At 46.4% G+C, this 16,095-nt stretch overlaps 1 protein-coding gene across 1 annotated transcript; it reads right to left on the bottom strand.

Moving 5' to 3' along the window:
- Positions 1-1,478: 1,478 nt before the first annotated feature.
- ZNF488 (zinc finger protein 488) lies at positions 1,479-15,682 on the bottom strand. Its single transcript, XM_082223171.1, has 4 exons — positions 15,548-15,682; positions 8,782-9,004; positions 5,896-6,127; positions 1,479-2,847 (listed from the first exon to the last, which is right to left on the bottom strand). The coding sequence occupies exons 2-4, from the start codon at positions 8,995-8,997 to the stop codon at positions 1,697-1,699; spliced, it is 1,599 nt and encodes a 532-aa protein (XP_082079297.1). The 5' UTR covers positions 8,998-9,004; positions 15,548-15,682; the 3' UTR covers positions 1,479-1,696.
- Between the last annotated feature and the right edge of the window lie 413 nt (positions 15,683-16,095).

Genomic DNA, 16,095 nt, shown 5'->3' with positions numbered 1-16,095 from the left:
AAATAGGCGTGCTGACCAGCAAGCCGGCAATTTGAGGTGGCAATACTCCCTGGTCGCCACCAGCAGGCAGGCTGGAATTTGCTGTGGCGCCACGATGCAACGCCAGCTCAGAAAGTCTGAAACCGGTATCGCAATCTGAACTTCATCCTGGTTTCAGACGAAGAATCCAAATATTGCCCAACTCTATCATCGCCTATGATGTCTCAGGTACAGTGGTACCTCGGGTTAAGAACTTAATTCGTTCTGGAGGTCCGTTCTTAACCTGAAACTGTTCTTAACCTGAGGCACCACTTTAGCTAATGGGGCCTCCTGCTGCATCACCGGAGCACGATTTCTGTTCTCATCCTGAAGCTAAGTTCTTAACCCGAGGTACTATTTCTGGGTTAGCGGAGTCTGTAATCTGGAGCGTCTGTAACCCGAGGTACCACTGTACTGTCCAATGTTTTATTCATGACAAGAATGCCTACACCGGTCCTAAAGGATCTTCACTGGCTCCCAGTACATTTCGGAGAACAATTCCAAGTGTTGGTGCTGACCTTTAAAGCCCTAAACGGCCTTGGCATACCTGAAGGAGCGTCTCCACCCCCATCGTTCAGCCCGGACACTGAGGTCCAGCGCCAAGGGCCTTCTGGCGGTTCCCTCATTGCGAGGTGAAGTTACAGGGAACCAGGGTAGAGGGCCTTCTTGGTAGTGGCACCTGCCCTGTGGAACGCCCTCCCACCAGATGCCAAGGGAAAAAACAACTATCTGACTTTTAGAAGACATCTGTCAGCTGCGTCCCATTGCTGACAGAAGGAGAGAGCTTGGAGAGACAGGTAATTAGGCAGGAATGCGGAAGGAGGAAGGAGCAGCCTAGTTGCAGTAGAAGCCTGAGTTCCAAGAACAGGGAGAAGGAAGGGGGGAGTTATAGGGAGAAGACACAGACTGACAGTTTAAGCTCGGACTCAGAGGGAGGGCCACCGGAAAAAGCCCATCCCACGATGCGCAGGCGAGCAAGAATTAATGAGAGGCATGAACAGGAAAGGAAGCGAAGGGGGGCTTTAAATGTGGGAAGAGGAAGGGGCGGAACTCAGACTCGGCAACAGCTAATTTGGAAGCAGACGCTGAGCGACTGAGCTCCAGAGTGATTTGTGTGCTTTGAGCAATAAACCTGAGTTAATTGCTGCTGGAATTGTCTCGCTTCTTTGGGAGAGACCCAACCATTACACATCTGGAGGCAGCCCTGTTTAGGGAAGTTTTTAATGTTCGATGTTTTATTGTGTTTCTAATATTCTGTTGGGAGCCTCCCAGAGTGATTGGGGAAACCCAACCAGATGGGCGGGGTATAAATAACAAATTATGATTACTACTACTACTGCTCAGTAGAGTGGACTGGACTTCACAGGTGGACAGGCTTTTTTGAAGAATAACATGAGGTACGATAAGCCCCCCGCCACCCCAAACCAGCAAAATTATTTCCAAAATAACACCACCACCTCAACGTCTCAGTCTTTTATTTCCTTGGAAGCATATCAACAGCGCTCAGTTTCCAGGAACATATCTTCCTGGAGCTCCTGGAGTAATGGTCCCCCTCCCCACATCTGAAAAACACAGAAATCACCGCGGATTGCGTGGCTCTTGTAAAATCACGGTGAAATCTAGCAGAAAATGAATAGAAACAGCTCAATCAATGCACACATCTGACCCAAGTGAGGGCCTAATTATGAGAAGTCATGTGCCGAGATAAATGGTGCCGTTCCCGGAAATATTCCTGGCACACGGGGCAGGTCAGCTTCTCCTCCCGCCTCCTTTTGCGTGGGGACTCTGGCGAAGCCCCCTCCTTTTTGTGGTGGCAGCGCATGTGGAACACCAGGTCAGACGTCATGCGGAAAGAGAGGTTGCATTTGGCGCACCAGTTTTGGGCCGCGACGCCGAAGGAGGTGAAGGTGGGAGGCAGCAGAGTCAAGGAAGCGGACGAGGGACTCGAGGCTGGGGCGGACGTGGCCTGCCTTTGCTCTCCCATCTGCCTGGGCCACAGCCCTGAGGTATAAGGGTTGCGCGGAACGAGACTCGTCGGCAGCAACGGGGAGCTGTTCAAATCGCTGGCCAGGAACTTCGAAGCCAGAAGGGCGCTGTAGCGCATGACGTCCGCAGCACTGACGCAGTCTGACAACTCCCCTGGGCCTTTTGCTAAGTCGCTCAGAGGGTGAGGGGCAGCTGCCGTTGTCCTCCTGTCCAGCAGGCATCTAGCTGGCTTGCTGAAAGCACTCTTTGGCTCCCTGGCACCTTGGTTGGGCCACACAAAGGAGAATGCACTGCCAGGGGAACATGGAACAGGGTCCCTGCCAGGGTGAGCCTCCCCAATTCCTTGTTCCACCGCCTTGGCTTTCTCCATTTCCATCTTCTCCTTTATCTGCCTCACTTCAGTGAACGCACTCTCCTTCTGCTCCAGGAGGAGAGCATCCTTCTTGACAGACATTTGTTTTCCTGCGCCGAGCTTCCAGAAAGATCCCCCTGATACCTGCTGCGCAACTCCTTCGTCCCTGCTCCCGCTGTGCGGTCCTCCGTGCAGGTGGTTTGTCTTCTCCAACAACACAGCCTTCCGGCTCGGGCCGTTCTCCACGTCGTCGCAGTTCATCCGCCTCTCCCCGTGGGAATCCTCTTTCCAAGCGGCCATTTTGAACTCCAGGTCCCTAGCTAGGCTGTGGAAGTTTGTGGGTTGTCCTACCAACCTGCTTTTCGTCGTCTTTGGGGCAGAAAGGTTTTTCCAGAGCTGGGCGCTGTTCTCTGGGAAGCAGAGGAAGCGGGCGTGAGACAGATAGGGGTGCTCCCATTTGAAAACTTGCTTGCAGTTTGGGCAATCCAACTCTAGGCAGAAAGAAAAGTCATGAAAGTCATGGAATTGCAGGTCTTTTCCTACAATCCCTAACAAAAATGCCTCTGGTTTTTTTTTACAAATGTTAATTTAAACATTTTCTTCAACTCATTATTGCCAAAGAAAATAAAGAATTTATTTATGTATGCGACAACGGCGGCAAGAGTCTTAATAGCACAAGGATGGAAGAATGAGGAAACCCCGACAAAAGAACAATGGCAAAAGAAATTGATGGAAGTGGCAAAACTGACATACAAATTGCGAGATGAGGACAACTGTGACTTTAAAGAAGAATGGGAACTTTTTACAAACTGCTTTTAAAAAACCCCAAAATGAACTGGACTCCTTGGCAGGTTTTGAATAAACATACACTAATTTATTGACTGTTAATATAATACATAGACATTTTAAGGATCGTTACAATTTTACAATATGCAGAGAGCAACATGTGGTGAAAAATCAGAGAGAGGAACTGAGGGAAGTCTTGGGGGGAGGGAGGGAGGGTTCATTTTGGGGAGGGGGAGGGAAAAAATTGGGGGGAATGATGAAGATGATATGTTATGATAATTTGTTATATTGAAATTATTAATAAAAATACTTTTATAAAAAAGAAAGTCACGGAATTGCAGAGTTGGATCATCTAAATCATAGATCATATCTGCGTCATTATCCCAAATCCTATGCTTATTGACAGTCTCAACAACTCTAAAATTTTGGGAATGTAAGACTTCTGTTGCAGAAGGCATGATTCTTCCTCAGCAAGCCTTGTTCTTTTATATGCTTAATAATATTATTAATAATGCTCTCAACCAATAGACACTGGTACATTGGAAGTCGAACAGAATCCATTCCGGAAGTCCGTTCGACTTCCAAAACATTCGGGAACCAAGGCGTGGCTTCCGATTAGCTGCAGGAAGCTCCTGCAGCCAATCAGAAGCCGCAAAAGTTGCGTCAGATGTTCCAGTTCCAGAGAACATTTGAAAACCGGAACAATCACTTCCGGTTTTCGATCGTTTGGAAACCAAAACGTTCGACTCCCAAGGCATTTGAAAATCAAGGTAAAACTGTTCTTGGAACAGTTGTTGGACTTATAATTCCTCACTCCCCCTGTATCCCTCTTTAAAAACTGGCATTATTTTGGTTACTCTCCAATTCTCTAGTAACAAAGTCGATTTTAGTTACAAGCTCCTTTTGTTAGGAGACGAGCAATTTCACACTTGGGTTCTCTCAGGGGGCTCTCAGGTGTATGCCAACTGGATAGGATGACATTAATCCTTAATTTGTCAATTAGCCCTAGAACCTCATCTCTTGTCAGTTCTTCAAACGCCCTCCCTGAAAAATTGCTTCTAGGACATCTGTCTAACATCTTCCACAGGAAAACCACTGCAGAATCACTGCTTCTCAGCTAAGGGAATAACCGCAATGTATCTTATAGCAACAAGGCGTGGAAAAAAACGATATATTCTTGCAGGAAACATTGCATCATTACACACAAATTTAAATATATTTCAATAACTTTGATGCCCCCTTCCCACGCGAGGGCTGTCGTGTGTGTGCCAAATTTTGACGTAGCTCAGGGCGCCATGATGCCCAAGTCTGCCCTGGTGAGGAGTGCGATGGATTATTAGTAATAACGAACTGGTCCCTACCTTACTGATGCTCTGTAAGGTTTGTTACCATATCAGTTCCCTCAGAGTGAACCAAGGGCATAGCTGTCTGCAGGGCCAATGGCCCAGGGCACATTTTTCTGGGGCCCGTGAGGAGAAAGCAGCAGCCCTGCACCCTTTGATGCCAACCTTGGGGCTGGCATCACATCAGCGGGGAGGGCTGGGCTGGAGCTCCCTGCCCCTGGCGCGCACCAGTGGGTCGCCCCCCCCCAAGTGACATGAAGACAAGCTCCACAGCTGGATTTTCAGATGAAGGCTTCCCCAGATAAGATAGGCAGTTGTGGACTAGGAAATTATTTGCAAGACTCGTTTTGATAGGTCGTTTTTCTGCGACATATCTGGCCATTTCTTTCAGGGCATCTAATGAAGTGGAATCTAGTTAGGCTATGTCAGGGGTCAGCAAACTTTTTCAGCAGGGGGCCAGTCCACTGTCCCTCAGACCTTGTGGGTGGCCGAACTTTTTTTTGGGGGGGGGAGGGATGAATGAATTCCTATGCACCACAAATAACCTGGAGATGCATTTTAAATAAAAGTACACATTCTACTCATGTAAAAACACCAGGCAGGCCCCCAAAAACCCAGAGATGCATTTTAAATAAATGACACATTCTACTCATATAAAAGCACGCTGATTCCTGAACCATCCGCGGGCCGGATTTAGAAGGCAATTGGGCCAGATCTGGCCCTGGGCCTTAGTTTGCCTACCCATGGGTTATGTCGTAATAAATGTGTTGATCTTAAATTGCTGCAATACATTCTTGCCTTCTTAAGTATGTTTTATTGCAATACAAAACAAAACAAAACAAAATAAAATATTTTATTATTTATACCCTGCCCATCTGGCTGGGTTTCCCCAGCCACTCTGGGTGGCTCCCAACATAATATAATAATAAAAAAGCGATAAAACATCAAACATTAAAAACTTCCCTAAACAGGGCTGCCTTCAGGTATCTTCTAAAAGTCAGATAGTTGTTTATTTCCTTGACATCTGATGGGAGGGTGTTCCACAGGGCAGGCACCACCACCGAGAAGGCTCTCTGCCTGCTTCCCTACAACCCTCGCAGTGAGGGAACCGCCAGAAGGTCCTCGGAGCTGGACCTCAGTGTCCGGGCTGAGCGATGGGGGTGGAGACGTTCCTTCAGGTAATTCGAATACAATAGATGCTACTGATAAAAGCCAGGCCCTACTGATTCTGAAGGTGTCTGTCGTTCTATTTAGGAAGAGAAGGGTGGTGCCCCAGACAAAATGTCGTAGGTGCAAGCCCTCCAAGGGAGTGGCAAGCCAAGGTGGGCGATAAGCGAAAGAATTATGGCTTGCACTCCCTAGAAAATGAATATTCCACTTGGCACTAGACGGCGGGCTTTCTACACTCACCACTGTGGAGTCTTCTGCTGGCTTTAATCTCGTTGAATCCCAGAAGCCCGGCGAGCTCCTCATCATACCAAACCAGGAGTTCCTCATTCCGGTGTATTTTCCTCGTAGGGCGATAGTACAGCTGGCTATTCCTTAAGTAGGCTTCTAGGTTCTGCTCTTTCTTGTTGGACGCTGGTTGAACCAACCTCATCCAAGGAAACCCACCTGGATTCTGCACTGATGTGGCATCTACCTATAGGGCCCAAAGTGGAGAAATTCACTGTTTTGTTTATTATTATTATTATTTAAAATAGTCCCCCCAATACTTTTTATTGCTTTTTTGTAACAACAACAAATAAACCAAATACTCTTACATTCAAAAATTTGTATGTCTTCTTATTTACCCTGCGCCTTATTGCGCCCGGACTTCCTTCCATCCTTTCAACGGGTTTTCATGTCTCAAATCTTTTCTTACAGTTTCTTATTTACACTCCATCCACATCACAAGATTTACATTAATTCTGATACAGTTTTTAAATTCTTATAATTACTCCGTATACATTCAACAAATTTACTCCAATCCTTTTCAAACTTTGCTTCTTTTTGGTTCCGAATCTTATAAGTCAATTTCGCCAGTTCTATGTATTCAAACATTTTTGTCTGCCACTCTATTAAAGTTGGGATTCTTTGGGATTTCCATTTCTGAGCCACTAAGATTCTAGCGGCAGTCGTTGCGTACATGAATAGTTTGTAATCTTCCTTGTAATTTTTAAAAAGAAGTTTTGTGTGAGTGCTGCCATATTAATGGATACATGTCAGGCTTCAGGATTCCTCTCACGGTGGCAGCCAAGAAGCAGATAAACAAAAGGAGTAATTTATTCAATATTCACAGAGAGAGATGAAGGAATGCTGTCTCCCTAAGACAATGGCGTTGCTCCGAGTAAAGTCCCCTCCCCTCCGTTTCTCCTACGTCTCCTACGTTTCTCCTACGTTTCCCCTCCATCATCCCTGCATCGGCTGATCTGTGCTTTCTGCCTCTGAGCTTTCGGTTCTACAACTCTCAATGGCTGCCTGGTCCTGGGAGATGGAGGGCGGTCAGGAATGCTTTCCAAAGACACTGAGTCTATCAGCTTTCTCTGCCCTGGTGCTTCTTCTTCCTGCAGCTCTCCCAATATTTCCCAGCTTCTCCCCACTGCAGCCTCTGAACTGTGACCTTCGGCAAACCACTGTTCTAAATCTATACTGTCCTCCTGTTCTCAGGAAGGTTCAGGAGAATGGAGGGCCGTCCCCACCATTCCTCCTTAGTCCAGCCCCTGACAATACATCCATAACAGTGATGAACACGTCTTCCCACATAAGCTTCAGAAAGAATCGACATTTCACCCTTTGATTAGGATGCTGCGCACACCTAACTCTTTTGCCCTCATCCTTCATTAGCTGCCTTCTTCAAGTATTCATGGTGGACCTCTCACCAGTTGGCCCCACTAAAATAAATCCATGTAGATTCTCCACTGAGCTACCTACTTTCTGGGAGGAAGGTCACCTCCTAGGTGCTAGGGTTAGGCTATGGGATGACACCGGGACTGCATTTCAGGATTTGGTTGGTGGCATCAGGGTTGGTTGGTCAGCAGGGACAATCACACCATAGTCAATTTGCTGGATCTTTCTATGGCCTTTATTATGGCTTACTATAAGAGCTCAGTGATACAATGGCAAGAATTTGCAGAAAAAAATTGTGGGACTACAGTGGAACCTCATGTTACGGACGGGATCCGTTCTGGAGGCCCGTCTGCAACACGGAACTGACGCAAGCAGAAGCCCGACGCATGTGCAATTTAGTGCTTCTGCGCATGCGCGAAGCGGGATTTAGTGCTTCTGCGCATGCGGCGAAACCCGGAAGTGACCCGTTCCAGTACTTCCGGGTTGCTGTGGGTCGCAACACGAAAACATGTAACCTGAAGCGGACGCAACTAGAGGTATGACTGTACTTATTCCTTGCTGGGAAATCCCCAAAAGCAATAGTCGGAAGCCATTGTATTACATTATTTATTGTATACAGTGGTACCTCTGGATATGAACGGGATCCGTTCCGGAGTCCTGTTCGCATCCAGAAGCAAACGTATCTAGCAATGGCACGTCTGTGCATGTGTGCGTTGCTTTCGCCGCTTCTGCACATGCGTGTGACATCATTTTGAGCGTCTGCGCATGCGCAAATGGTGAAACCCGTAAGTAACGTGCTCCGTTACTTCCGGGTTGCCACAGGGCGCAACTCGAACGTGCTCAACCCAAAGCGCATTCAACCGAGGTATGACTGTAGTTGTATTGTATAGTTATTAGAATTGTATTACATTAGTTATAATTTGACACTAATGTGTTATAAATTTGGAAAAATGGATAATAAATAATTGGTTAAGTAAGTAAGTAAGTCAGGGTCAATAGAATAAAAACTTAAATTCACAGTTTAGCCTTAAATCCAACAGTACAAAAAATCCTGGGTGCCTGGGCCCCTTGGGAAATGATCCCAATGATTGCAAATACAGTGGTACCTCAGGTTACATACGCTTCAGGTTACATACGCTTCAGGTTTCACACTCCACTAACCCAGAAATAGTGCTTCAGGTTAAGAACTTTGCTTCAGGATAAGAACAGAAATTGGGCGGCGTGGCAGCAGCAGGAGGCCCCATTAGCAAAAGTGGTGCTTCAGGTTAAGAACAGTTTCAGGTTAAGAACAGACCTCCGGAACGAATTAAATACTTAACCTGAGGTACCACTGTATCACAATACAGTAACCATTCTCATTACTTTAGCTCACAATTAGGATTAGAGTGCCTATCAAAAGCTAGCTGGCTTCGTTTCAGAATCACTTTCTGGAGTCATGCAAAGGGACTCTTCTGAACAGCCTCTTACCTTGATGACATAATGGATGTTTCTTTTCTCTGAGCACTTGAGCGCAATAAAAGCCACCGTATCCAACTGCGCATCGTGCAGCAGGCATGGCCCCAAAATAGTTTCCTCTGGAATTTCTTGAGTGGTGTGGACAGTTGCTAAGACGTCTGGGAAATGCTGTGGCAGAAGTCTGTTATCGCTCGTTCTGAATTCTTTCGTTAAAAGTGTAAGTTCCATTGCAAACCTGTAAGGAGCAAAGAATTAAAGTGTCTACAGGGAATACGTAGAGGCAGGTCCACCGTGTACACATTTTTCACCCACGGGATTTTAATTGCACGTCTGACTATGTTTCTTATAAGCTAAACAACACATGACTCAATACGTTTGTGATCAGAATCTCCCACTGCTGCTGCTTCCATATTAGGTTTGCTTCCAGAGCAGCTACATGGGGGCTGCTAATTTGATCAGGAATAAGTGCCGAAGAATGCTCCAACCACCGCACAATTGCACTCATTTCACATGCTAGCAAGGTTATGCTTAAAATTCTACAAGGAAGGCTCAAGCAGTATGTGGACCGAGAACTCCCAGAAGTGCAAGCTGGATTTAGAAGAGGCAGAGGAACCAGAGACCAAATTGCAAACATGTGCTGGATTATGGAGAAAGCTAGAGAGTTCCAGAAAGACATCTACTTCTGCTTCATTGACTATGCAAAAGCCTTTGACTGTGTCGACCACAGCAAACTATGGCAAGTTCTTAAAGAAATGGGAGTGCCTGATCACCTCATCTGTCTCCTGAAAAATCTCTATGTGGAACAAGAAGCTACAGTTAGAACTGGATATGGAACAACTGATTGGTTCAAAATTGGGAAAGGAGTATGACAAGGCTGTATATTGTCTCCCTGCTTATTTAACTTATATGCAGAATTCATCATGCGAAAGGCTGGGCTGGATGAATCCCTAGCCAGAATTAAGATCGCCGGAAGAAATATCAACAACCTCAGATATGCAGATGACACAACCTTGATGGCAGAAAGTGAAGAGGAATTAAAGAACCTTTTAATGAGGGTGAAAGAGGAGACTGCAAAATATGGTCTGAAGCTCAACATCGAAAAAAACGGAGATCATGGCTACTGGGCCCATCACCTCCTGGCAAATAGAAGGGGAAGAAATGGAGGCAGTGAGAGATTTTAGTTTCTTGGGCTCCATGATCACTGCAGATGGTGACAGCAGCCACGAAATTAAAATACGCCTGCTTCTTGAGAGAAAAGCAATGACAAACCTTGACAGCATCTTAAAAAGTAGAGACATCACCTTGCCAACAAAGGTCCGTATAGCTAAAGCTATGGTTTTCCAAGTAGTGATGTATTGAAGTTAGAGCTGGACCATACAGAAGGCTGATCGCTGAAGAATGGATGCTTTTGAATTCTGGTGCTGGAGGAGACTCTTGAGAGTCCCATGGACTGCAAGAAGATCAAACCTATCCATTCTGAAGGAAATCAGCCCTGAGTGCTCACTGGAAGGACAGATCGTGAAGCTGAGGCTCCAATACTTTGGCCACCTCATGAGAAGAGAAGACTCCCTGGAAAAGACCCTGATGTTGGGAAAGATGGAGGGCACAAGGAGAAGGGGACGGCAGAGGATGAGATGGTTGGACAGTGTTCTTGAAGCTACCAACATGAGTTTGACCAAACTGCGGGAGGCAGTGGAAGACAAGAGGGCCTGGCATGCTCTGGTCCATGGGGTCACGAAGAGTCGTACTCGACTAAACGGCTAAACAACAAGTGTTGGGGGCTGTGTTAGAAGCACAGGTATATAAGTTGGGTGCCAAATGGCTCCTTAAACCAAGGTTGCGGTCGCCAAAATGGAAAGTCTAGTTGCCATTTTGGAGGAAGAATACTCTAGAGTCTTCTTTTTCAAATGATGGACTTCTCGGTTAAACATCTGGCTAGTTCGGATGACAATCTTGAGATAGGTTAAGAGCTTTGAGAACTTCAGGAAGAAAAAACAGTTCTATTCAGGCATAGTCCACATATATATTGACCTATTCCGACCTCATTTTCTTAATAGTGACTGCTCCTGCACAGAAAAGCAATTAGGTTCCAGAAATTCATTCTGATTGTGCAGATTAAATATAACAGATAGAATTCCATAGGGTGGGGTATTTGTGTGTGGGGAAAAAACAGTTCCCACTCAATGATCCCCAGGTGATGGAGATGTCGGGCATCATCCCAGCACCCAGACATCTTCACTTGGTCGCAAGTGGTCGAAAGTCGGGTGCAAAATGTGCCTGGCTCCTGGCTAATTTCGAACACTGGTTGGGGGTGGAAGAACTTTAATCTTTTCCTTGCATGACCTTTCCCTCCTCCAAACACCATCCTGAAGCTTACAGCTGGGTGATATCAGTTGGGAAATAGAAAAACTTCCCTTCAGATATAGCAGAAAAGATGAAAAAGATGAAGCAACTTGGTGAAAGTCTTAAAATAAGGAACAAACAATGCTTCTAAAAACTAGTGGTAATGCTCTTCTTCCCTCCCTTAAATACCAACTATGACTTGGGCCACAATGGAAGCAGTTACAGCCCCAAATCAGTCCAGTGATTTAAAGTGCAATGCACTTGGCTCAAGGGAGGCAGTTAAAGGTAAAGGTAAAGGGACCCCTGACCATTAGGTCAGTTGTGACCGACTCTGATGTTGTGCGGTGCTCATCTCGCTTTATTGGCCGAGGGAGTCAGCGTACAGCTTCCAGGTCATGTGGCCAGCATGACTAAGCTGCTTCTGGCGAACCAGAGCAGCACACGGAAATGCCGTTTACCTTCCCGCCAGAGCAGTACCTATTTATCTACTTGCACTTTGAGGTGCTTTCAAACTGCTAGGTGGGCAGGAGCTGGGACTGAGCAACGGGAGCTCACCCAGTCGCGGGGATTCGAACCGCCAACCTTCTGATCGGCAAGTCCTAGGCTCTGTGGTTTAACCCACAGTGCCACCCGTGCCCCAATGGAGGCAGTTACAACCCCAAATAAGTTTTGTGAAGGTTTTCAGACCTACACTTCAAAAACCAAGACGTTGTGGAGTGTGTAAACCAAGCAAAGGGCAATTGCAAAGCTGTTGTTTCAGGGCATGTGAAGTTGTGAGACACACAGCCTGGGAGCAACAGGACCCAGGAGCCCAGTACATCTCCAAGGCAGGTACAATTTTCAGCAATTCCATCTGCATTGGGAATGCTTGGGGGTAAGGGAGAACAGGGTGATAAAAAAGGAGAGCTCTGCTCAGAATCAGTGGTGCAGCGGCTGCATCCAGAGGCATGCGCTCTGAGACTGACAGCATTTGTCACAATACATCCCATTATTCAAACAACTGTGTCCCAATTGGTTAGGTGTTGCCAGTCCCAAGAGGCTGGATCAATGTGTCTCAACGTACAATATAAATTTCGATGCTTTGTGAAAATCAAATGAAATGATTAGGGGAGCCAAGTTTGAAGAGTGGGTGTGGGCATGGTCGGCCAATTGGTGCTAAAGAAGGATAGAACTTTCTTGATGTACGCCACAACAGCAGGAAGAATACTTATTGCAAAGTATTGGAAGACACAAGACCTACCCACTTTGGAAGAATGGCAGATGAAGCTGATTGACTGTATGGGATTGGCAGAAATGACTGGCAGAATCCGTGACCAGGGAGAAGAGTCGGCAGAAGAAGACTGGAAAAAATTTAAGGCCTATTTACAAAAATATTGTAAAATTAAGGAATGTTGAATGATGTTGGATCGAACTTAAGGGGTTTCAAGCTGTAATTACGATAAAATGACTTTCTTCTTTTTTTGTAAGTAAGAATTTAAAGCTACAACAATTTAAGATGTTGAAATAAGGATTTGCTTTATAAACAACTCAAACTGGGTATACAAGAAGGGGAGGTACGAGGAGGTCGGGGAAACAAGTTACAAGAAAATAAGTTGTGAAATTAATGTGTTTTTAATATTTTTATGTTTGTTTTTTCTTTTTGTTTGTTAAAAATTGGAAACTTTAATAAATATTTCTTTTTTTAAAAAAAAAGAAGAGCGGGTGTGGGATGTTTATATGAGCTAAATGAGGACACTGGCTTTTTAAAAAAAAGGTTAAGAAAGACTGGGCAACATGGAGAGTCATTGTGACTCCTTGCCATCCCTGAACGGGAACTTCCTGAAGAATTTCTTTCTCTCGGTAGAGTTACAAGGGGGGAACCCCAGGCCACAATGCTGGAGACTAAAGCAAGGAGAATGTAAGTGATTCTGGAGGCAGGACCCCCTCAGAAGCCGAGAGACCCAGGCCACTTCCACCGTTTGAGACCCCTAGTTGTAATTTTTTAAAAAATGACAACACAAAAAGGGACCCAACAAAAGATTGAGCTGTTTGTTTATAAAATCAAAGGATCTGAGGTGACATCACGGTCTAATCCTGCGCCAGCAGAACCATTTTTAAAACTAATATTTCTGAAAAGGTTTGACTCTTCAACATGACAAAATCTGTATATCACTTATGGGTGGGATTCACCTATCAGAAGCCCTGCACAAGGACTTCCAATTGCACAATGATGCGATTTTCACTTCTCCTACCCCTACACGCCACTTGTGACCCCAAAATTGCATCAGAAGGGGGCATTTTGAGAACCTCCACTCAGCGAATGGAGATCACTCTACCTGCAAGCTGCAATGTTTGCGCAGGCAGGACAGAAGAGCACAACACTGAATACCAAAGACCCCAAGCCTCTGACAAAATCACATCTCTTATTTGCTTAAATCTGCAACTCTAAGCCGACAGTGCATGTGAACACCTTAGTCTGGCGCCTATGAAAACAAGGTAACAAGTGTCTAACTCTGTGGCCCCCTTTGAGCTTGAGGTCCAGGCAAGAATCCAGTTCTGTATTTATAGTCACCTGGAGAAGGATATGGGTTGCTGTCTGGAGAGATGAGCAGGATTAGTCCTTTAGACGGAGGGATTGGGATGCTCCTAGTTATTTATCACCCCGTCATACAGAATGCCATCTAAGGGAAATCACTGCTTTAACAAAACTTGGGACTCCTCCAGACATCTGTTATATTACGGATTAATGATGATTTGCGCTCATGATGCTATCAGGGAGGTCACACGCAACCTGCTTTCCATGCTGTTTGTGCCTGCAAATGTTGGGGGGGGCTTTGCTTCCAGGCGGCGCATATTCCATCACTTCCTGCCGACATCTCGTAAGTTATTATACCGCAAATATTCCGGTTTATTTTTCTTCTGCCCTTGTTGCGATGTGGCCCTTCCAGACGGCAATAATGCGTAGCTTTGCAGAAGCATCACAGGACAAACTGAAGCAAAATAAATCCACAACTAATGCGCTATTGTCATGTCAAGAAGATGTTGCAGAAGACACCCACACTGAAACACCGCTCCAGGGATTGTCCCTAGGAATTTTAGCAAAGGGTGCTCCCAGATTCATGGCACAGAAAATGCGGTCACCCTCTCATTTTGGTACAGTTCGACGTTCAAAAACAATACAGCAATGCAGTCGCACTTAGCCAATCTCAATTGCCTAAAAAGAAGAAGCATTGCCATGTAGAATTGCAGAGATCCAGAGTTGCTCTTTTCTTAACTGAGTAAATATTTTCTCCAGAAAAAAAAGGATGATCGAAACAGACTCCACCCTGCCTCTGAGTCTCACAATATGTGTGTTGCTGCTTAACAAAGTATCTTTGTTTAATGTTTGTCCAAAATGTCAAGTACACTCTTCAACAATGTCAGGAAAGCAAGTAATATGGCAGATATCTTGTGAAATGGCATTCCAAGTCTACTATAAATTGTAACAACATGCACAGACATCTCTCAAAACCTAAAGATTCAGTTCACCTGCCCATTCTCAATGCCAACAGATATATTAAAAAATCCTTTGTTTTCCCTACTTTTGCTTAAGAGCTTTCTTATTAGAAACATGGATTAAATTACACCATTCATTCTCCCTAAAGGGTTATGATTACTCCCAACGCTTCTTCTATTCTAAATAAAAGAGGTATTAAATTTTGGTATCCACAATTTAAGTAAGTTTCGTTATTAGTTTTCTTTTATCATTACTGCAAAGCAATTTAGCATTAAAAGTTAACAGTAGAAAAAAATAATAATCAACCTTTTGTATCAGCCCTGAAAAGATAACAGCAAAACCCTGCGCATGTTTCCTCAAAAGCAAATCCTGCTGTGTTTTGAACTCTCCTTAGCATCCCAAATAAAAGATATAAAGAAAGATCTAAGCCAAGCATCCAGAGATAGTTCATCATTTCACATTATCCGTGTTCAGCTACTCCTTGTAATCCAAATTCCACACAGGGAGACGGGAGTATTTGAAATCTATTCCAAAGCCCAAAAACAAAACCTGGATGTCAGATCCTGCGACTCAGGCAGCATTGCAGTATTCCAATTTGGTGTTTGGAACGCTCTTCAGAAGCCGGGTGGTCGCTAATTTTTGCAAACGTGCTATTATGGGATGTGCCCCTGGTGCTTTCCAGCAGGTCTGCCTCCGGCGGATGAGTCCTCTGCGGGTTTCCCTCCCCAAAGAAACCTCCCGGCGGTTCCAAGGGACGCCCCTTCGACAGTGCCGTCGGAAGAGCGCCTGGATCCAAACCACTCCCGAACGTTTAAGGCGATCCTATGAGCACGCGAGGAAGTCCCGCTGACCCGAATGCGGATTCACACTCCCTCGCAAGCACGCCTCGTCGGACAAAAGGGTCCTTTGGCGGACAGCCCCCTCCCCGCCGCTCAAACCCATCTTAACCCGCTTACTTACCTGGGAGGGTCGAAGCGCGGCTCGCTAGCCGGATGGGCATCAGCTGGTGCTCAGACCCGCCCCGTCGGCTCCATCTCAGGGAGACGTCCAGCCGGAGCCCCCTGCTCTCCCCGCTCTGCTCCCGGTAGCCAAGCCAGCGGGGATTCGTCCGCGGGAGGAGGAGGAGTTTCGACGGGGCGCTCAGTCCAGCCCAGAGGGGGCGGCGGCGGCGGCGGCGGCGGCGCAGAGGGGGCCCAGCCCTCACTTCCCTGCCGTCTGTCCGGAGGCCATCGCCCGGACCAAGCCACCCGCCGCGGAAGCGCCTCTCCAGGGGGATCCCCAAAGCTCCCTCGACGGGGCAGGCTGGGGGGGGGGGGGATTCACGCCGCCCGCTGCAGTCTCGCCCCTACGGGCCGAGCTTTCCCCTAGGCTCCTACCACGGGGGTAGCCGAGGGAGCAGGTCTCTAACATAAATCCTGCCCCACCCCATAAATCCTGGCTACGCCCACGGTTCCTACCCGCCCCCGCGATTTAGTCTCCACTTACCGGACGGACGACAGCCTGGCATT

Source organism: Podarcis vaucheri, assembly GCF_965113315.1.
Source record: "Podarcis vaucheri genome assembly, chromosome: 5".
NCBI lineage: Eukaryota > Metazoa > Chordata > Lepidosauria > Squamata > Lacertidae > Podarcis > Podarcis vaucheri.
This window is presented reverse-complemented; position numbering and strand designations above follow the sequence as displayed.

Coding starts and splice junctions, on each gene's coding strand:
- ZNF488 (XM_082223171.1), bottom strand. CDS start 8,997: ATGGAACTTACACTTTTAACGAAAGAATTCAGAACGAGCGATAACAGA. Junction 6,128..8,781: donor ACATCCATTATGTCATCAAG/GTAAGAGGCTGT, acceptor TGGGCCCTATAG/GTAGATGCCACATCAGTGCA. Junction 2,848..5,895: donor CAGCAGAAGACTCCACAGTG/GTGAGTGTAGAA, acceptor CTTTCTGCCTAG/AGTTGGATTGCCCAAACTGC.